This window comes from Acipenser ruthenus, chromosome 10 (assembly GCF_902713425.1).
Source record: "Acipenser ruthenus chromosome 10, fAciRut3.2 maternal haplotype, whole genome shotgun sequence".
Classification (NCBI taxonomy): domain Eukaryota; kingdom Metazoa; phylum Chordata; class Actinopteri; order Acipenseriformes; family Acipenseridae; genus Acipenser; species Acipenser ruthenus.
In genome coordinates, this window is record NC_081198.1 from 41,377,884 (window position 1) to 41,400,228 (window position 22,345).

Sequence of the window (22,345 nt, forward strand, 5' to 3'; positions counted from 1 at the left end):
GTACTGATTTTTGAGCAGGATCAATAGAACAGTGATGGGCAGATTTTTACTCATTCATGAGGAGAAAAGTGCATTTCCCAGAACCCTCTAAATACAAGGCTTAGGTCGTACTGGTCAGATATACACATTCAGGTCTTTGGAAAATAACATCAGCATCCTTAATTGCGTCCTTAATTGCAATATATTACATCCTTAGCATCTTTTGACAAAACTGTGTATGTGTTTTTCTGCAATATAATGTAAGCAGTGCATGTGCTTGTTGTTAGTCTCAAATGGCTCTTCCTAGATCTTCCTAAATCCAGCTTGAATCACCAGGGTGTAGGACTGATTGTTTCAACGTGGACTATTTTCACATCTCACTGGTCCCTCTCCCAGAGGAGTCTTTACAGTGAATTAGCCTGCTGACTGAACTAGTCTTTCACTCCACAATGAGGGAGCTTCCCTCGGGCCAGGATTTACCTATACTGGCAAAGCAATGGCTTGATTCATGCTGTACCTACTAACCCAGCACAGGCACAGGTTCCAGTGACATCAATCAGTGTCACATTTCATGAGCACTGAATTCATCATACACACACCACAGCCCTACTGTGCTCACGACAGCAATGTAGGGCTCTAGCTTTTTTGAAATTAAGGTTGTTCTGGCAGATTGCTTGTGCACAGTTGATATTTTAGGGCAACATTTTATGTGGCATTAATCAGACTGTAATTACATATTAACTACATAGTATCTATTATTTTGAAGATTTGCAGCCAGTAGGACCGTATTGTTTAGCCTACTGTTTAATGTATTGAATGCCAATGCATTTACCAGTACTCTTTATATACACAGCCCATTGAGTTTCCCCAGTGGCTCACCTAGTAAAGGCAATCTTTTGTACAGTGGTTAGAATGCTACCTTGTAAACTGCAAGGCAGATGGGTCACGCTCACTGATATGTGAGGCACTACCATTATGGATACTACCTACCCTGCAGGTAATGGAATATGAACTTGAAAGTAAGAATGGTCAGAGGGGATCCATTCTTTTTTACAGAGGTTGCTTGGGAAACAATACCTCATTCATAAAGCATTTGGTCATTTGCTTTGTGTTCAGACAAAAAGGAGCTGACCAGGGTAACTTCCATTTACATAAAGTGCTACCATTTAAAATTTCTATTATTTCAGTTAAAACATTAAACTCATCACAAGCATGAAGTCAGCACCAGTCACCTTATAAATAAAGAACAGATTGCGACCCCAGTCACGTTGACCACTTTTCATATTAGATGATTCTTTGCTTAGATCATTATCTGCCATGCTTACTGTCTATTTCAGCAAAAACTGCCTCTGAAAAAAGATTCCTCACAGCTGACTGTGGGGAAAGTGGGGTAGAGAAGCAAACAAGTTTTTGCATCATACATTGAAAGCTATAGTTGAAGCATTATAAGCCTGTGCAACACTGTTATGCTTCCCCACCCCAATTTCTCATTGCAGGAATAGCATTGCAAATAATTGTTGATAAAACAACAATAGAGAATAATACACAACACACATAACATGATATTAAGCATGTCCACATATAAAGCCTCTCTTTAAGCTGTACAACTTTTTTTATCTGTTTTTATTTTGTAAATGCTAGCAACACAAGAAACTCATACTTATTATCTCAATACAGTTTACCATGCTAGCTGAACATGGCATCACAATTACAGTTATTAATATTTATTTAATGCATTACTTCGGAAAACATACTTAAAAATACAAATAAAAATATGAGCAAAGAACAGACTACACCGCTTTGTAAACTGGACTAGAAAATAGACCACTGGAGCTCAAAGTCTTTTTCTTCAGCAGAAAATCAGCAAATTCTAAATCATTACCTTTCTGACCACTTGTTCAGAATCTCATTACCAGTCAAACAGGCACCTGCATCAAGCCCAGTTTCTATTACGGGTCTTATTTACATTAAGAAGGACAATTTGAATACAATTAGCTGGTTAAGGTCACATCAGTCAAAGGAATGTAATGCTGCTTGCAGCAGCAGAGGATTTCTAATCAAAAGTGCATCTGTTTATCAATCCAAATATGTGAAGACTGATGAATTATGTCTGTGCATTCGTCTAAGACGGAGAGTTTTTATGAAACAAAAAATTACATAAAAATACCAATTTAAAAACCTTTTAAACAGAGGTGTGTAAAGGTTAGATGACTTGTTTAAGACTTTTATGGTAAAAACAGCTTGATATATATATATATATATATATATATATATATATATATATATATATAAACACATTAACAGTGTTTCCTGGGATTATTCGTGACTGAAAAAAGCCACTATGCTTTAGATTTTACAGTATCTCTCCCATGAATACCTACGGTACATACTATACTGTTTTTTCTCTTTTTATAGTCTTTTTATAGTGCTACTTTTCTATTGAATTATCAAATGCATTGTCAATGTAAACTATATATGTGAGAACACCAAACATGTAAAGAACAGATACAGTGAATGTATACAAACCAATTGCACTTCTGGAAACAGCAATCTGAAGCAAGAGGGAAACTATAATCAGCCAATTTCCCTTTCAAACCTTGCAGAAGCGCAAAGACCAATGGAGCGCTAACTGTGAGTTCCCTATCATCTCTGTAACTTCTTGTCTTACGAAGTGATTTTTGCCATTTCTGTTCTTTTGGTTTTTACCATTTTTGATTGTAAGCAAGAGAGGCTGCCTGGAAAGCAATGCTTGGTATGCCTCACACATCCTGGTTGAAAGAAGGAACACCTCATTTTTTACATCTCAGGCTGATGTGTCTATTATGATTCCTGTGGGGGTGGATTCCTAATTGTAGTCATCTGGAATGACATTTACATTGATGATTTCTTCTGAGGTACAGTAAAGATTACGGTACAGGGCATTAGAAGCATACCCTTCCCTTTGGAAGCAAGCCAGAAAACTATCTGCAACAGATGGGGCAGGTTCAAAGTATCAAATCCCAAATTGCCAGCTATGTCAGACCATCTCCCCTTCATAATCTAGCCCCTTCTGTTGGGGATCTGAAAATATATTCCAGACAGATGACATGTTAACAGAATCATTTCATGGTTCACTGTCTTCTCACTATGATTTATCCCCCATCTGCAGGCACTGAGGTCCCTATTCAGGAGATTTATGTGTAAGGTCCAAAAATCCATTTTGATAAAGAAGGAACCGTGCCTCATAGAGAAGCAAAACATTACTGCTTCCTAAAGATTGCACTTTTTTTGTGCCTTGCATCAATTTGTCATTATTAAATAATCAAGTTTTACGGTGGATGAATTTAGCAATATATATATTTTTTTTTTAAATACGCAGACTGCAAATATTGTCATCATTAAGAACATAAGTAAGAGTACCTACTATTAAAGTAACTCATCTGTCTACTTTTCTTCCCCCATGTTTTCCAAAAAGATGTCACTTTACTTTATCACATGATTTGGTGTGCATCTGGATTGTTAGACCTGTACAACTTTATGACGAGCACAAAGTCCACATAGTAATGTATATTTTTTTTACATAACTAATTGCAACGGCAATGTTGCTGTAAACTCCCACAGGCACCCAATACCTTGAAGCACACCCACTTCTTTTTATGGGAGGTCTATACATATCTAAAAATGATGTTTGTTCGCATAGTTCAGATGCAATTTAATGCTGACCTGTCAGTTTAAGCACTTGAGGGCATTCGTCTCTTTGACAAAATCTATGTCCATCAGTTTGAAAATATGCACCCTCTCCCTGCTAGTGTAATTGTGTGACCTGTTTTACACAAATGGAAAGGCAGCGAGATAAACTTCTCCTGTGCCCTGAATCATTTTTGTGACACAGTGGCTTGTTTCGCACCTGGGGTAGGAAAGATGGAGATAACATTGTGATGAGGAGCCAATGACAGCCTCATCTGAATATGAATAGAGCTAATCAGAAATGCAAATTACAAATCAGAAGGACACATTTAAAATGTGTGTGATAATTGTGTGATTGTGCAGATAACAAAAGGGCAAACACTTGCATCAGCAAAGCTTTTAAATGGCTATCAGTCAAGATTAAAAGGTGTAGTACATGAAGGAAATGTTAAAGTAAGGAAGTACTTGCTGATCTACTGTGAGTAAAAATGAGACCAAGATTTTTGAGCCTTATAGTTTTCTGTGCTTCAAAAAGGTATTTTAAATTAGTCTCCTGCTACACAAAGGGAGAAAAAACAGCTGTTTCCATTACAAAACTAGAACAAAAAAACAAACTTTTAAACACTTTCATAGTTTTCATAGTTTAAACACTTTCACAGTGTTTATTTCTCATTATGTAACATTAACGTCGAATTTCCTTTGAAAATGTGCATGGTATTTTATTATGCTTGGTATTTCATTTAATACACATTCCATTTTGTATTTTCTTAAAACAGAAGTCTATCTGAAGCACATGTAGAGGCAGAGCTGAACTGATAAGTCAAGAGAGCCATCTAGTGCCTTACTGTGGGATCTTGAATAGAGCTTTCACAGGATGCATTTCAGATAAGGGGGGTTCTCCATCACCTAGTTCAATAGCTGTAATTCCAAGTGACCATACGTCACAGCGAGCATCATACGAAGAATCATACTGTTGCTCACAAGCAATGACCTGTCAGGTACGAACAAAACAAAGCATTAAACATGCACACGTCTTTAAATGTACTGTCCTGTGGGATGCATGTTGTAATTTATAGTCATGTAGTTCTGATAGCAAAGGCACATGCAAATGTGTTTTCTGCCATTCAACAGGACTGCTTTTATTGGGGTGACAGTAATAAAGTACTGAAATGCTTCTGTTCTAAAGATATGCTTGTATTCGAGGGAATTCTAATTTTGTCATTAAAACATTTCTCAATCTTAAAGAGATCTTTTTTATTTATATGGGCTGGAGGGGAAACAAAATAAGTAAAAAGTGACCTGGCTGGATCATTATACATTTCCTTGACGTCTTTGTTATGTACCTCTTTCCTTTTTAGGTTTGGAAGACCTCAATATAACCACTCAAGCAAAACCAACCCAATAATAATCAATGAAAGTGGTCATTTATATGCATGAATGCTGTTATCCTGCTCTAAAACGTACTCTTTTTGTAAGGGATGTGAGCAAAGTGTGGACCATCCTTTCGTTTTGAGTTTTACAAGCAGAGTTTGTACCGTAAACAAGTGTGCATGCAAACACTTGACTGAAAATCATTGTTATTACACATTACCAAAATTGTAATGCATATACTGTAATCAGCAAGACATACTGCAGTGCAGATTTACAATCATTGAGTAACATTATACTTGCTTGTTGGTATTATTTCTATATGGCTGTTATTCATTTGCAAAAAACGAATTCTATTCAATTAAAATCGACTGTAAATTGTTAAAATTGGCACTGGGCTTTGGTACTTTAGTAGCTGGTACAAAATTGGTCTGCTGGATTACTACTGAAGTATTTTAATTGAATAGAATTCAGTTAATTAAATTGTAAAATATATTTGCCATTGGAAAGCAAATACAAAATGTTAATTGCCCTGCCTTGTTTTGAGGGACCTTTTTTGTCGGAAAGTACTTCTCTTTATTGCAATAAACAGAATTTACTGCCAAATTCATACATGTTAATTGCTTTCCAGTGCACACTCCCAAATTGGCAGATTGTTCTGAGCAAACTCCTGCCCAATAAGCTGAGGGTAACAGACTCCAAGTTATTAACCTTGGGATAACCTTCATTCCCAAGGTACAAGCAGGGGAATGCTGAACCAAACCAGCAAGATTGTTTTTACATGGTTAATTTGAACTAGTCTTAATCTGTAAAAGTGAAAGAGTTTAGGTGTTCTTTCCCCAGCCACAGAATGTATAAAAAACAAAGCTGCAGGTGGATAGTGCGATAACGGGCAGTCAATATAAACCATTTCAATCTCCCTGATTTACCCACCTCAGGTGCCATCCAGAATGGAGTCCCAACAGATGTATTTCTTCGTAACCGAGCACTTGTGAGTTGAGCTGAGACACCTGGATTAAAAGGTACATGTTTAATTTTCTTATTTAAACTAAGTACAGTTTGCAAATATATCTTCTAAACAGTTTAGTTTTACCTTTATTCCCTTATCAACTTTACCCCCAAACTTAATACTAAAGTGAAAAGCATATTTTAAAGACACTTCCAATTATTTGAATATATTTACAGCACTGTTCCACTCTTAATAAACAGCAATTAAAATATTCTTGATCGAAAAACGCAATTTATTATTTGGCATGACAGTTTACCACACACCACTGTAAACTGGCAATACTAATTTGAAATTAAGTGGGACAGCTCTTTTTATCTGCATGAGGCCACTTTAGTTTTTTTACACAGAGGGAATAAACATGCCTTAGGCAAGTTAAAGTAATTTGCCAGAACAGCTTCCCTTTTATATGCAAATTACAAAATAATGAAATTTAAATTAGCAGTAATAGCCCTGAGTTAAGCTATTGCTGCTAAAAAGAAGTTTTACGGCGAGAAACAAACATTGACAGCTTCTTTCCAAATATTTCCTGGATACAATTTTTCTTTCTGTATAAAATATTTTTCTTGCAGGGGAAAGAAAAAAAAGATTATCTGTCAGAAATTCCTGAGGTGCTCCATCTGTTAAACTGAAACCTCCCAAGACTCAGACTGCTGCAAACACTGAGCTTCTAGTGCTCCAGAAACACTCAGGCTTTCTGAGCAGGCGATAAATTGCTGCCTTTGGCTAAACTGCACACATCAGGAAAATAAATGGGAAGCAGTCATTACCAAAGTCAACGAGCTTGACTCCTCCTTCTGTTGTCAGAAGAATGTTGTTCCCCTTGACGTCACGATGAATGATTCTGTTACTGTGCAAATGCTGAAGACCCTGGACCAAACATCAAAAGAGAATAGTATCTTATTTAGAATCAATTACCCTGTTATTAGAGAACCTAATTAGCACAATCTGCAAATCTATTATAGGTACAGCTGCTCCTGTATTACATGTATAATATAACCCTGCTGTTATAGCTGCAAGTCTATTATCTGCAATAATAGCTCCAATGCGTAAAATGTATTCAAAAGGAAATTGCACCCTCTACTGTCATTATAGACTTGATGAACATCCTTACCAAGAGAGCCCCATATAAGATGTATGAGATTACAGCTTCATCCAACCGTTGGCCACGCTTGAGCAGTCCTGTGATGAGATCGGTGACAGAACCCCCATTACATAGCTGTGAAGAAACAGTGAGACAAAACGACTCATGCATTACTCACTGCACTTGTTTACGGTACAGAATTCTACTATAGGCTTCTACTAAACTATAAAATCCCAGCCAGAAATATGGAAACACCTGCCGCACCAACTTCTGCGTAGGTGGGCTGAACTAATAATTTGTTAAGCAAATGCCATCCCTGACATGTATTCTGGAACTTAAATTGTGTGTCCTTGTTGCAAGTTGAGGCAGTGTGTCCTTGCAAAACAATGGAAACAGCTGGCAAACTTGTCACGTGGAATCAGTGCCGGGCTGGCTGCCCATGGTTGCCCTACTCCTAATGACAGTATTGATACAGGCATTTCAATTTTTTTGTAAACTCTGTAAATTCAGAGTTGCAGATACCAATTATCTTCCTTTGTTTCACACATGCTTTTTAAACTGTGGTACTGAATGCTACCCTTAAATTAACAATAAGTCAGAATGGTTGTTCATTGTAGTGAGATATAGTGAGGTGTCTTTTTGACAGGTTTTTTTTTTTTTTTTTTTTAAATTTTTTTTATATACAGTTGTAGTTTTATATATAATGTTTACATACCCCAATGGAAATTTATAATTTCTTGAAAACAAATAATTATAGGAAAAATCTTTTGTAGCAAAAGTTGTGCTTTTGTGGATGAGGAAAAAAAGTTAAAAGAAATAAATGTCTACAATTACTTAGTTGAGCAATTTATTTGCAAAACTCAAAAAATGCAAATTCAAAAGTATTCATACCCTGACAAGGGAAATGAAATTAATAGCTAGTTGATGCACCTTTAGCAATAACAACCTCTTTTAAACGATTAGGACATTTGTCAATGAGCTTTTGCCATGATTCTTTTGTGATTTTTGACCATTCTTCAATGCAAAATTGTTCCAGTTCATTCAAATTCCGAGGACCTCTTATGCACAGCCTTCTTCAAGTCATACCAAAGATTCTCAATCGGACTTTGACTAGGCCATTCCAGAACCTTGATTTTATTCTTCTTTAACCATTCTGAAGTAGATTTTGTGTGCTTTGGATCATTTTTGTGTTGGAACGTCCAGTTGCGCATTAAACCAAGGTTTGTAGCAGAGGGTTTTAGATGACTGGCCAATATCTTTTGGTATGCTGTGTAATCCATTTTAACATGTATTGGAACTAAATTCCCTGTACTGTTAGAGGAAAAACAGCCCCATAGAAGGATATTTCTGAGGAATGCGTGTGCTTGTCTTCATCTCTCCTGAGTCAGCGCAGGGGTTGCAGTGGTGTGCCAGGCTTAAAAATAATTGGGTGTTTCAAACTGGGAGAAAATGGGGTAAAAAAAACAATTGGCAATTTCAAATTTAAAAAAAAAATAAAATAAAATGGAAACCCCAGTCCCACTTGCAGCCAATTCACTTTGAATATCTTTGGCAGTCAATCTCGGATTGTTATTAACCTTCCTCACAATTCTTCTACTTGTTCTTGGTGAAAGAACTTTCTTTCTTCCAGACAGAGGGAGCGTTAAATAGAAACAATTGTTGAAATTGGGATATTCAGATGATTGGAAATCTTCTTGTATCCTTCTCCAGCTTTATGACAATAAATCATTTTCTGCCTAAGGTCTTCATATAGCTCTTTACTTTTTCCCATATTGACTTCTTGGTAATGACAGCAATCAGCCTAAACCTTTTATACTATCTAAGAATGTTCACCTACAATCCAGCATTTTCTAGACTTTTCTAGAATTAGGTTCTGCATTATCATATTGAAATTTCTACCACCTTGTAGACAATACTACCATGGCAGTAAAGGGTATAAATACTTTAGAATTAGCATTTTTGGTGTTTTGCAAAAAAAAAAAAAAAATTATTTTCAAGAAATTTCTAGAAATTATAAATTTCCATTGGGGTATGTAAACTATGTGTTTGTGTGTGTGTGTGTGTGTGTGTGTGTGTGTGTATATATATATATATATATATATTCCATTAACTTTTGTTCAGGAATAAAACAAGGACCAAAGCATCCAAAGACAAAAGAGACTGGTGCATTAGATAACTGAAGGCAACACATTACACTCATTTCAGACATTCAGTTCATTCATGCTCCCGTGGCAGGCAGTATAAAACAGACAGCAACCATATCTCTATACTCAGGCTTGATGACATGTCTTGCCAACAGCGGAGATGAAACATTCTGATCGAAAAAAGCACAGCTTCTCACAATCAATTTTCTCTAATGGACTGCCATGCATCAAAGGTGTGTGTGTGTGAGCGGGGCTGGGGGGGCAGGGATAAGAGTCATTGTAAATGTGTTTTGAACTACAGTATAATTTACAGGCTTTATAAGGCTGTTTTGTCATTACTTTCTCCAAGTATATATGATACCGAAATCAATTTTCTGAAACTGATTCCTCTTCCATCTTTTCTACATTTTGGTTTGGGAAAAGATGAATCTGAAATGTAAGCTAAATTCAACACTTTTTTTGTATGTGTTTTCTACCTTGCTTGTTTCTATATTTCACTCATTTGGTTCTTAGAAATGAGGTTACCCTGGAAAGGAATTAAAAATGACAAAAAAATGTGTACAGCAACCTACAGCTTCAAGCTAAAATGAAAAAAGGACAATGCATGTTATCATTGCATTTTGGATTTCATATGTGGACAAAAGGTTTCTATGGAAACCAGGTTAATCAGAGTGTTACTCAAGCAAAAATGAGTCTAGAAAAAGAGGTTCCAAAAAAAATAAAAATAAATAGAACCGAATAAAAATCCTTCCTGTGTCCTTGTCATTCACGTACCAAACAGCGGGGGACCTGTATTTCTAAAATCCATCACCCCTATAAAACCCACAATAGGACTTCTCCACAGTCCAAATCCACCCTATAGCGTTTGTATGTTTTGCTATGGCATTCACAATCGTGTTCGGTAGGACTGCTAAAATCACACACAATGAGGAGCAGATCCCAACCCAACCTGCAGGCAAACAGTGCAGTGTTACCCCCAGGACCTCACACACACACACTTTTCTATAATGTTGAGGATGTATTATATATTGTAGAATGTATTATTTATTATACACCACAGAGGCTATTTTTGTAAATATTCAAATAATATTATTAATATGATGTAAATAAAAACTCACCTCCAAAACCAACCAAAGTTGACCTCCAGATAGATCATCAGCCTTGTAGAACATCCCATAATATTTGACAACATTTGGATGATTGGAAAGGGACTGCAGGATGGTATACTCTGCTTCAATCTCCTCGTCAACATCCTTCAATAATTTAAAATAACCAATTAAAATATCATACACAGTACCCCCTTTGAGCTTGCATAACAATAACAAGCATGTCAGTGACATCCATCTCCTGCCACAGCTGTGCAGTACAGCCTATCAGTAACAGGGAAAGGTAGATCACCATGACCTATATTGTATGCACTTGTATAAAAATAAGTTAGACACAAAGCCAGGCAAAGATTCCTTCCTATGCTCGTTATGTCAAATATGGGTATGGTCTTTTTGTGGTTATGTGGCTCAAGACAACACATTCAACTGCAGAGCAATGAGGTGGAAATGTCTGTCAGTAGATTAAATGTAGCCGGGCACCTGGAGGTGGATTGCTTCATCTCTCACATGACAGCATTGTTATGGCCACATAGCATATACAAACAACCACATTTATTTCAGATGCTTGGTTAGAAAGGTGAACACTGACTTCTGTAAGTAGACACTGCAAAGTGAAGTAACCCAGTACAACGTACTCACATTTATAGGGTCCAAAACCTTTACAGCAGCGTGGCTTCCATCTTTCTTGCTATTTACCTTGTAGACTTTACCATAGGTACCTTTCCCAATAGTCTCTATAATTTCCCAGTCATCCGATGGGTCTGCCAGAGCTTCAAGACCAATCATCCTGGACTTGTAAGGGAAGAGTCCATAAAATGACCTCCTAAATGAAGAGAACGGCAATTAGAATGCATTACTCTATTATTACTCTATTATTACTCTAAAGCAAAACTCTATCTTTTTTATAAACAAAAAAAAACGAATTTGAGACTTACAGTACAAGTGAAATAAACTATTTTATTTAAATATATATTTGAAAGAATTTCATCAATTGTGCCATTAAAAAGTTACTGAGATGCACTTACAGTAGGTAAAGCCCGAACTCCAAACCTCAATCAATGATGGATGATTCACTTGTTGTTTTTGTGGGGTTGAATTATACCCTCTTTCGTGGCACCGTAAAAATACCACTACTATCTACTGTAATCATTAGAAGGCTGTCTCTTTTGCCTCAGAGACACTACACAATTGAAGAGCAACCACAGGAAAAACTAATTTATGTTTCAAAGGTGTAAAGGTTTTATTGTTGTTACTCTGTGATTGTTTTCAGAATAGTCTTCTCTGTGCCCTGCTGGAGGATGAGAGCAGCTCTGCAGCAGTAAAAGCTAACTATTGCCATCTTATGATTAACAACTAGGCATACTGTCAAAGCCAAAGGCAACACTACAGTAGCCCCTTTACTCTAAAGCTCTGCCTGGTTCCTGCTTATAAACTACAGATACAGTAGGTCAATGCATACTAAACCACAAAGCATTTCAAACTGACCATGAATTCAGCATATTTCTTCGTGGATAGGTTAATCCACAACACTTATCAGTCCAACTGTAATGATATTACATTTATAATTACTATGAAAAGCCAGCTTCCCATAATCCTTTCTCATGAGAAAGCATTTGTTGGAGGTATTTACGTTTGATGGGACCAAAACTGTTTGTTATAATCTGAGTCAACATTTATGAGCACATGCAGAATTTAAAAACAGAAAAGAGTAATATATATATATATATATATATATATATATATATATATATATATATATATATATATATATATATATATAAGAAAAAAGAAAAAAAAAGAAAAGGATATTTCAGGTACTTAAAAAGGTAGAATAATTGATTACAAATCAATTATCAGGACGTTTCGGACTACAAGTCCTTCATCGGCTGAATACAAAAAAAACTGTTTTTTCTTATTGATCATTTTGGTACACAGCAGTTTTCCTTTTTCTCAAACTTTATATATATATGTGTGTGTGATATATATATATATATATATATATATATATATATATATATATATATATATATATATATATGTGTGTGTGTGTGTGTGTGTGTGTGTGTATTCCAAAGGAGGCAATAATAATTCAAATTCATAGAGTACATTTATAAAACAGAAAAACAGTATTATAGTTTTCACACATACTGTATACAAAAATACATATAAACAGTATGTTGACATATGTCATTCAGTTTGACAAAAAAGCAAAACTACAACATTACTGTTATTGTAAAATTGAATGAAGCAAACACTACCAGCTGTGCCACACTACTGAAAAAAATATGGCAAAAATTGTTCAGAAACACATACAGTCAAGCAATAGTGTCCCTTAAGGGCACATCCTGAAATCTGTGATTGAGCAAATGGCATTTGGAGTGCCTTCCGCTCATAAAACGATCCTCAGGGAAAAATCAATAACTAAATGTCAAAAAAAAAAAAAAAAAATTAAAAAAAAAACCCCACAGAGATTTAATTTTTTTTATTCAGCCCGTGACAAGACGCATCGTTCCAAAGCAGAGACCAATGGCCAGTGAACCAATTCGTTCCAAGGCATTTAACAGCTTTATATAATAACAGCAGATTTAAACATGTTCACCATACAAAACAAATACTTACATTTATATGCTGTGTGATTTAACACTTTCTTCCGGTACAGTCTGAGCTAATTTTTTCAAATGAAATTCTTTAGGACATATCAAAATATCCTAAAAAGATCTACTTAAATTAAGAGAGCACCTATTGTTGACATTGTATATTCGCGTGCAACCAAGGCCTCCAGTCAGTGGCTAATTAGAACACTGTAATCTGTTCAATCTGAAGTGGATTTATTTAAGATTAACGTGACACTACCAGCTGCCTAATCCTTTGAGACACATTTTTTCAGACGGAGATTATGAACCAAACACTTCACAGGGAAAGCAAACTACGTTTATAATGTAGCAGCATTTCAGTGGAGAACAGTATTTTAATTATAATTCAGTACAAATAAGCGCATAAATTGCCTCACTCACCACCTACAGCAACATTCAACTGAACCAAGCAGTTACGGCGGTAGGCTTTAGTACATGACACACCTGTGATCACCAGAGAGTGCCCAACAGTTTCTGAATACATACATTACATTTTCATACGTATCGTTATACATGGCCTGTCACACACATTGCTTAATTTATACTGAAAAAAGGTGTGTAGCCCCATTTGGAATAGGTGACTTACTGCACCTTTACTGTGGAGCACATTAATGATGTTTATTCTGCAACAGTACTTTGTCACCTTTCAATGGTACTGATGGATTTATTGATTGGCTGACAAGCTGAATGATGAATTAAATGTGTGTTTATTTTACCTTGCAAGATGAAATATGGTTTATTTCAAGCATGTGCAGGGAGGCATACAAGGCATCAGTTATGTGATCACATACTCACAACTGCACACATGAACAATAACAACAAAACACCAATGGATATTAACATCAGATTTAAAGGTCTAGATTTACTGTGGTAGGAGGCCTCTCACTAAAAGCAGACTGGATTTCACTGGTGAATGTGCCTAAGCAAAATCCTGATTATGTATACACCAGTATTAATACAATTGTGCAATTCAGGTGATGTTTCTCATTTCCAGCAGTTTCTTGTGAGAAGCATCACAGTCTGTGATTCCAAGCCAACTTCATGTTACCGTGGGGGGTTATTTAAACGCTTGCATCATGTTACTGTGGGGGGTTATTTAAAAGCAGATAATCTGGAAAGCAGTTGTGGGATGTTTTGTTTTAGTACTACGCTCTGATCTTTAGGGGCATACACGTGTTTTTTTGTTTTTACAGATAATGATTAAGAAATGTAGTCCCCAAGCAGCACAAAGAAGAGAATTGCATTGAGACGCAATATAACACAAAACACACGGTTTCCATTCCCAGAACATCTGCTGGAAAACCACAGAATGCCAAAATACATATACTGTATACTAAAAAGTAAAAAAAAATTGAATTTACGATCGGTTAATAATAATGGAGAGGTCTATTCAATGGATCGAAATACCCCGAGATAATCAGCCTAAAACGTGTGTCACAAGGTTATGAAAATCAAACACCATTTCTGTTAATAAACGTAAATCGTCAGAGAGGGTCCTATTATGTGATTTAAAGGATGGCGGTATTTAATCCACCACCATCAGGTTCAAGGGAACTGACCCAAGTATCTTTAACTCTTTAAGAACACCATTGTACAACACATGTTTCTACTAACAATCTTACATTAGATACAAGTGCTTGTTAAATCAAAAGGCTGTAACCATTAAATCAATAGCATAACTCATTTAATCAGCTGTTTCCAGACCCCTGCAGACTGCAAACACTCTTAAGAGATTGTAACCTTCAGCTAGTGAAGTATTGATTCATTTCCAAATAAGTTTTTTTGGAACTTTTTAACAGATGCTTGAAAATGTTATATAAATTCAACACTTCCTTTAAATAGTCATTTTGTTTTAACAATGAAAAAATCTAAATTCAAAATGTACCTGAATATGACAAATAATAAAGATAACAACAACCTGCAGCTGTATTAATATCATAGCAAAACAGTACATGTATTTCTAAATACATATAAAAGTAATACAAAAGTAATACAAGAATAACTAACAATGTGCTTAAAGATTATATTTTTTTATCCATTTATGCAAAATCTAAAAAATTGTTACCACATTCTTCAATTTTGCATATATATATATATATATATATATATATATATATATATATATATATATATGTGTGTGTGTGTATATATATATATATATATGTGTGTGTGTGTATATATATATATATATATATATATATATATATATATATATATATATATATCAGAAAATATTAATCTGACCAGGTGTAATGTTCTACTTGTTATCCTGAGCAATTAAATTGTTGAACATTGTGCCTCCTTTACTGTATACAGTAGCACCTCACTGCTGAATCCAACTATTATGCGTTTCTGTAGTAACAGTTGTTCCTGGATATATAATGTTATTCAGCTTCAATCAATTACTTATTCAGTTGTAATCTGTAATCTGATCCAGTTTTTTAATTATTCAGGCACCAAATGGATCCAGTAATGATGAAGTCCTGCACCAATATCTGAAATGCGAAGCTGCTCATCTTACAGATCGGTAATCGGGGAGCTGGGACTGCAGGTGGTGTAGGGCAAAGGCGGGTGATCAGTACAAAGATCAAACCATGTTACTGTAAATACTCATGAAAGTAGCACGAGAATGCAGTTACTGAATATTGCACTGGAGTAATATCCCTGCCATCATCAACAAACTAGACACAGTAAGAAATGGCTGCACACAGTCCTTCCTACAGCTATGACCAAACGTTTTGCATCACACTATAGAATTAACAGATGTAGCTTCATGAAACCTGCTGAACAGTGTTAAGTTGACGTTTTCCATATACTTAAAAAAACCTGACAAAACATGAAAAATGTGACATTTCGAAATCTAACATGAAACACTGTACCACTATTATGGCTTCTGGTAGACTTTTTTTACAATAACAATTTTCAATAAAATATCAAAATTATTATTATTATTTTTTATTATTATTATGTCTAATCCTAAAATTGTAGATAATGCAAAACTTTTGGCCATAGTTGTACATTATTGCTCCCCAGCAGCTGCTTATCCAGGCTACAGAGGCAACACTCTGCACAGGTACTGGGGAGTAATTCAACCCCTGTGCCCATTCATAATCTGAACAAAGACGACCAGCTGTGTTAAACCATGCACACAGTGAGTAGTGGCATTGTGATGCAGGCCTGTGACTCTGCCTAGACCACCATCTCCAGTGTCATTACTTCCTGTAACAGTGACACTACTACCTGTTTGTTTTCGTCCATACATCCATCATCAAAAACTGTCATGAAAACGTACTGTACTTCATAGTGATACCTCTTCAGGACCTTACACACAAAACGTTACGATTGGAACTGTCCACAAGACACCGTTTACTTTTTATTTCCATTTTCAGAATCTGTATTGTAGTTTTTTTTAGGGCAGTGGTTCCCAACCTATAACATTGTATAGGAGCTGAAATCTTTTTTAAAAAAAGGTCTAATTAAGCTAATTATCATTTCAATGAAGGGTCTAGTTAAGTAATTGAGAGCTCAGTTGGAATGAAAACCAGCAGACACAGGGGGTCCCCAGGACCGGGTTTGAAACCCAGTCCTAGGGGACAGGAAAAAGGTTTCAAACAAGTAATAGACAGATACTATTCACAAATGATTCCAATTGCAATTTCAATTCCTTATCTTATGAAAGAATCTCGTCATTCACATATTCGATTCCCATCTCGGCTCACAAAGAGAATATTCATAGGCTTACACATTATAATTTGGCCCATAGTCTAGGTAAAGGGGCTCCTGTTTTTGAAAGTAAAATGACTTGCATGTCTACTTAGGCAAAGCTCTGAACAACACTGGGAAATGAATTTCTTTCTTCCAAGCATTCCCTAATCAGAGATACAGTATACTGATGTTACGATACATTTTTATCAGACTGCTCCCTTGACTGTGTATCACTCTGAAAGCTTTGTAGTTGTGCTTATTTGTTGTTTCCTTTATGACATTTTATATAGCCTATATATAGTCAATCAATACAACACACTTACAGGACAATATGCCACATGTAGAGCAGATTAGGTCCGAGCCGTGATTCAATTCATGAATAAACTGAACCCAGGTTCATAAGATGATGAAGAGAATGGGAGACTCTCATGAGGGGCTTCTAAAACACCTTTCTGTTATACAATAACCATGAATCAAAAACAATTTGACATATCATCCTTATAAGCTAAACTGAATTTGGTTTGGATGCAATGTAGTAGGCAATAATACTAGTATATACACCAGTACCTTAAAACCACCCGGACCATTTGTAAGCATCGTAAAATGTTAAAGAGCACATTAAAATGTCATTCACGTGCTCGTTGGTTTTTAAGCAGTGTGTTAGGTTTACTTAACCCATTAAGCAGCACTAAAAATGGGATTCTAAACAAAGTACTTCATATGAATAACGATCCTAAATAACACAAAGGAACATGATCCTAAATAACACAAAGGATTACACCACGCACAACACAGTATTATATATATATATATATATATATATATATATATATATATATATATATATATATATATATATATCTTCAAATGTCACACATCGCTGCCTGATCACTGCACACACAGAACTGTTGTGAAGATAAACATGTTTACCTATTCACTGCTCTAGTATTTTCTACACTGTCAATCATGTTTTGACAATAGAAGGCTCTGGAGCAAAGAGATAGTGAATTCCGTAAAAAAAAAAAAAGTTATATGTGTTATTGCCAGACTCCTCTGAAAAAAAAAAATAACCTAGAATACTTCCAAGAAACATGTGTAGGGTAACTCCGGTCACAAACACAGTACAAAACAGTTCATGAAAGGGAACAGATCAGGATGTGAAACAGATCCTTTTGCTGCCTGATGAAATATTTACACTTATTTGTCATATTGAAAAGCCAGCATTTCCTAAAGGCATCAACCTGCCATGAATGTAAAGCTACACAACACAACCAGAAACAAACAAGACTGGCGTGAACCTGAATTCTGTTTTTAATATATTCTACTATATACTTTTTTTTCCTTGCCCAAAAGTAATCCCTGTCAAATACATCCCAGACCTCTCTATTGCAATAAAGATCTGTTTTTTCAACATATGTAACTGTAGAATGTCCAAAACTAATATACAGTACATACAAGCTTTCACTTTGAATCCTTCACAATCATATATCCAAAGTTAATATATACATACCATGTACAATGTTCTGCATATCTTTACTGTGTATATAATGACATACTATTGAATATTGGATGATCAAGCATTCAAATGAATTTCCCTGTCCTCTCACCAGATCCTCCCGTGCAGGTTGAACAATTCTTTTGCCTTTTGGTGGCTTTCCTCTTTGGTTTCTCTCTCGATTCTCCTGAGCATTGAGCAAAAACAAGCAGTTCATTCAAGTTGTATTTGTTTTCCAACTCAAGACACCAAGTCACACACACCATGCAACAAAAAAAGCCTTAGTGCTGTAGTAGATTTTTCTGACTTTCTAACACGTTTTCTACATGGCACAAACAGAATACTTTCCTACAATCTGATATATTAGACGCATGAGAAAAAATCATGCAAAAACTGTCAATTTCATCTTACTAAATTACCAACTACCAGTGCTTGATAGATAGACAGCGGCACATGACTGTCCAAGAATAATTACAGATGCTACACAGACCATTGTGGCTCTTTCCTAACAGTCATTTTAATCATTTCTATCATGTAATAAAATACAGGACTAAGGTGCTAGTTGTGAATCACAGGTTGGATGAGATTTATCTCATGGTGTATGGTGTACCTTAAACTACACTAAGGGGCAAAATACACACCAGTCTAGCTGGTAGACTTCATAAGGATTGAGCAAATATATAAAATCTTTTTTTTTTTTTTTTTTGCATTTACTGTTTTGTGTTTGATATGTAAATACCCAATTGTTATATATTTAAAATACATTTAATTTATGTATTTTAGGAGGACAACATTAAATTATTGGTGCTGAAATAAAACACTATTTATATTGTTTACTATAAGTTTATTGTTTAAGTCGAACCATTAATTCTAAACGTTGAAATTAAAAGGGTAAGCAACTCCTACAACTGTAGAATAAGGAGTATGTAGTCGTGGTGATTCACAACACTTCTTGCAATAGCCAACCCCTTGTTAAATATTAACACCACTCTCGCAAAATCTTACCTTCCATTTCTGCTGTTTGCACTCGACGTCAGGTGAAAATGTCTCGAGAAAAATTAGCACACGGAAAATTTCGGAAATTCACCCATTGTTTCATTCATAAATATATATATATATATATATATATATATATATATATATATATATATATATATATATATATATATATATGAATATATTTGAATAGTGCTGTTTTTTTTATTTGTCTAGAGGAATGAACAAATTGCAGTTTTTTTTCATTATCGGGTTGTAATGAGTAATAATCTGTTTTAAATAATTTACTGTCAGTATTACAAGATTGAAATTACTCGTGAGAATCAGGTTTGGGGCTGAAAATAAACAGCCAAAGAGAGGGACATCTCATTTACACGTGTAAATGACGAAAAACACGGGAAAACCACGCCCATATTCACATGGAAACCCGCATTTCACATGAAAATGTAAATGAGCTTGTTTGACATCACTATGAATATTGAAAGGGAAAGTCAGTTTTTACTGTGGGAAGACAAAAGTTAGTGGCTGATGAGTGGTTTTATGGTTAGCAGTGGTATATTTCACTATAATGATAACACAGGCAATTTTTTTTATGATGTTATCAGCACATCATAATGAATTAGTTTTGACGTGCTGATAATAGGGGGTTTTGTACTGGTCTCTGTATTGGAAAGCTCTTCATTATTTAAGTAACTCCAGTCTTGTTTTACTCTGCTGCACAAATATATTTACTGCATATTTGGTTTCTGGGCTTCTGCAGTGATGAATGTGAAATAAGAACACCCAGTAAAACTCCAGATCATTCAGACCAGCAGCAGAGGAAAAGCCTTTTATTATTATTTGTTTTTTCTGCTAATCCAGCACCAGAGCAGAAAAATAAAAGCACACTGGAAAAAAAACACATTAATATATGTGCTTGTGTTCTGTAATGTGATGTATTCAGTTTTAAACAAGCAAGGAATTACTATGGATATGGTTGTGTCTATGATTGGGCCACTAATTGGTGTTTTTGTTCTTGTTAAGGATGGCTTTCAAGATGCTCTGAATCAGGCATCAAGGCAGGACTGATTTCAATATGTACTGTAGCTTATGATTAACAAAATGTAGAGCATGTATCAGCGGATAACATTTTTTCAATATTTTATCACACTCTTTGGGTCCTGCACTCTTGCAAGCGCTGCAAATATCTGTGTTATTCATGTTAGACAAGCTGTCAAATTCTTGATCATGTTTGACAAACATTGAAGGACTAAGCACAGTTAAAACCTGGGTATCTAACACCAAAACTAAATAGTATGTGACGTTCCAAGCCAAAGCAAGGGAATTCATTAATGTCAGGCCCATTCAGTTTTATAACAATTTAGGGGTCCAATGCTCTTACCTTTTGTCAAAGGACTAGGAGATCCCCTATTGTCTAGATTTCAGACTGGTGACTATGCAGAAGAATCCAACAGCGAAGTGGGATTTTGCAGTGCTTTATGAAACTAATTGTGTATACAGTAAATACCTTTTTTTTATTATTTGTGGAATTTTTTTTTTTTTTTTACTGATCCTATTAAAATTATGAATTCTGATTTACATTTTTGTTTGCACTTGTGTATACAAAAAAATAAATGGTGGGTGCAAAGTGGAGTTTAATGTGTTACCAACGAAAGAACTACATTAGTAATTATAAAAGTAATAAAGTAATGGTGTTACTGTTTCTATGCATAATTAACCAGATTACAGTTATTAAAGTCTAGGCAGTTATCAACAGGGTTAATTACGTTAATGTAGTTCTAGGCTGTGCATACTAGACCAGAATCTAATTGTTTTTCACAAAAGGACTTTGATATCCTTTTAGTTAAATTGCAGTACATTTTATATGCAACTGGTGTTTAGCTTAGGTCTAACAATTCAGCATGAACTGTGCACTTAATTGCTACTGTATAGTACAATAGATATTGATATTATCTTAGAGAACAAAAATAGTTTTGGCATACACACTGTCGCGCTGACTGACCAGTGAACTGGTCATTTGCTTTTAGGGAAGCTTGCAGGATTGAAAAGCTGGTAGCCTGTACAATAAATCTGACTGTGTTGATGTTTGAATGCCTAGAAGTGGTCTTCTGTGAAAAAATGCAGCAACGCCAGCTGACAGAGCATGCCACCAAACCACTTCAGTACTGCCCTCAGTATGCTTCATTCAATAAACTGCTTACAACCTGGAAAATAAATACTTAACTGTAATGAAGATAACAAATGTGTTTTGTGATTATTTTAAATGCAATATTCTAGCTACACCCCCCAAAACTATTAAACTTTATCCAGGAGTCTTTTATTCTACTCTCTAAAAACAAGTCACTGCACTGGGATCTGGGTAATAGAAAATCAAACAAATACAAAAATGATAAAAAAAAAAAAAAAACACAACGTTTTTTGTATAATTTGAGTTTTTTCAGCTCTGTACACTCATCGGTGGGTATTCATTTCTTCTGAAAGTGCATGTTCTTTCATTAGTTTAGTCGTATCAGTCAACCTTCTGAAATTAAAATGGAAAATTGAATTTGTGGAAATAAATTGAGCTGTCAATTTAGAATTAGTATAGGCCTACTATAACAAAGAGCTTTATTTAACAATTTTCTGAAAGTTTTAATGAATTAACAAAAGCAATTTCTTTTTTTTTAAGAAGTTGTGAATTGGCCCAAAGTGAATTACAATTTAAACTAAGCAATTCTTCTTCTTCTTCTTCTTCTTCCTCCTCCTCCTGTGGTTAAAGAAGGGCGCTTGTTACCAGGCGGTTCCAGGTTCAATCCCAGCCACTGACACTGTGCTCCGTCCTTCAGATGAGATATAAAACTGAGGTCCTATTGTAAGTGACTCTGCAGCAGCAGTTATGATGCATAGTTCACCCCCAAGTCTCTGTAAGTCGCTTTGGATAGAAGCACCTGCTAAATGACTAAATCATAATAAAAAATGGCATGATGATGCGAGTACCAGTAAATTTAACAATATACTGAAATAACTAGTATATACATTAAAAAATAAATACAATGAATACAAATTTGAACAAAAATTCAAAACTTCAAAGAGATAAACATAAATCTGGGGGCCTTAAAATAGAGCGGACTGAAGTGTGATTTGATTCTGTTTTTGTTTTGTTACAGTATACCACTAATATTGA

General features: G+C 35.2%; 1 protein-coding gene across 2 annotated transcripts in view; it reads right to left on the bottom strand.

Annotated features, from left to right (window-relative positions):
• LOC117404907 (myosin-IIIb-like) overlaps nt 1-13,129 on the bottom strand; it is a 94,040-nt gene extending 80,911 nt beyond the window's left edge. For both annotated transcript variants that reach the window (XM_059032268.1, XM_034924236.2), the window contains exons 1-7: nt 12,973-13,129; nt 10,993-11,176; nt 10,366-10,500; nt 7,134-7,238; nt 6,790-6,889; nt 5,947-6,023; nt 4,491-4,636 (exon numbers count right to left, since the gene is read on the bottom strand). In XM_059032268.1, coding sequence (XP_058888251.1) covers nt 4,491-4,636; nt 5,947-6,023; nt 6,790-6,889; nt 7,134-7,238; nt 10,366-10,500; nt 10,993-11,176; nt 12,973-12,974 — 749 coding nt within the window. In that variant the 5' untranslated portion in view covers nt 12,975-13,129. The remainder of the gene's footprint in view (nt 1-4,490; nt 4,637-5,946; nt 6,024-6,789; nt 6,890-7,133; nt 7,239-10,365; nt 10,501-10,992; nt 11,177-12,972) is intronic.
• Between the last annotated feature and the right edge of the window lie 9,216 nt (nt 13,130-22,345).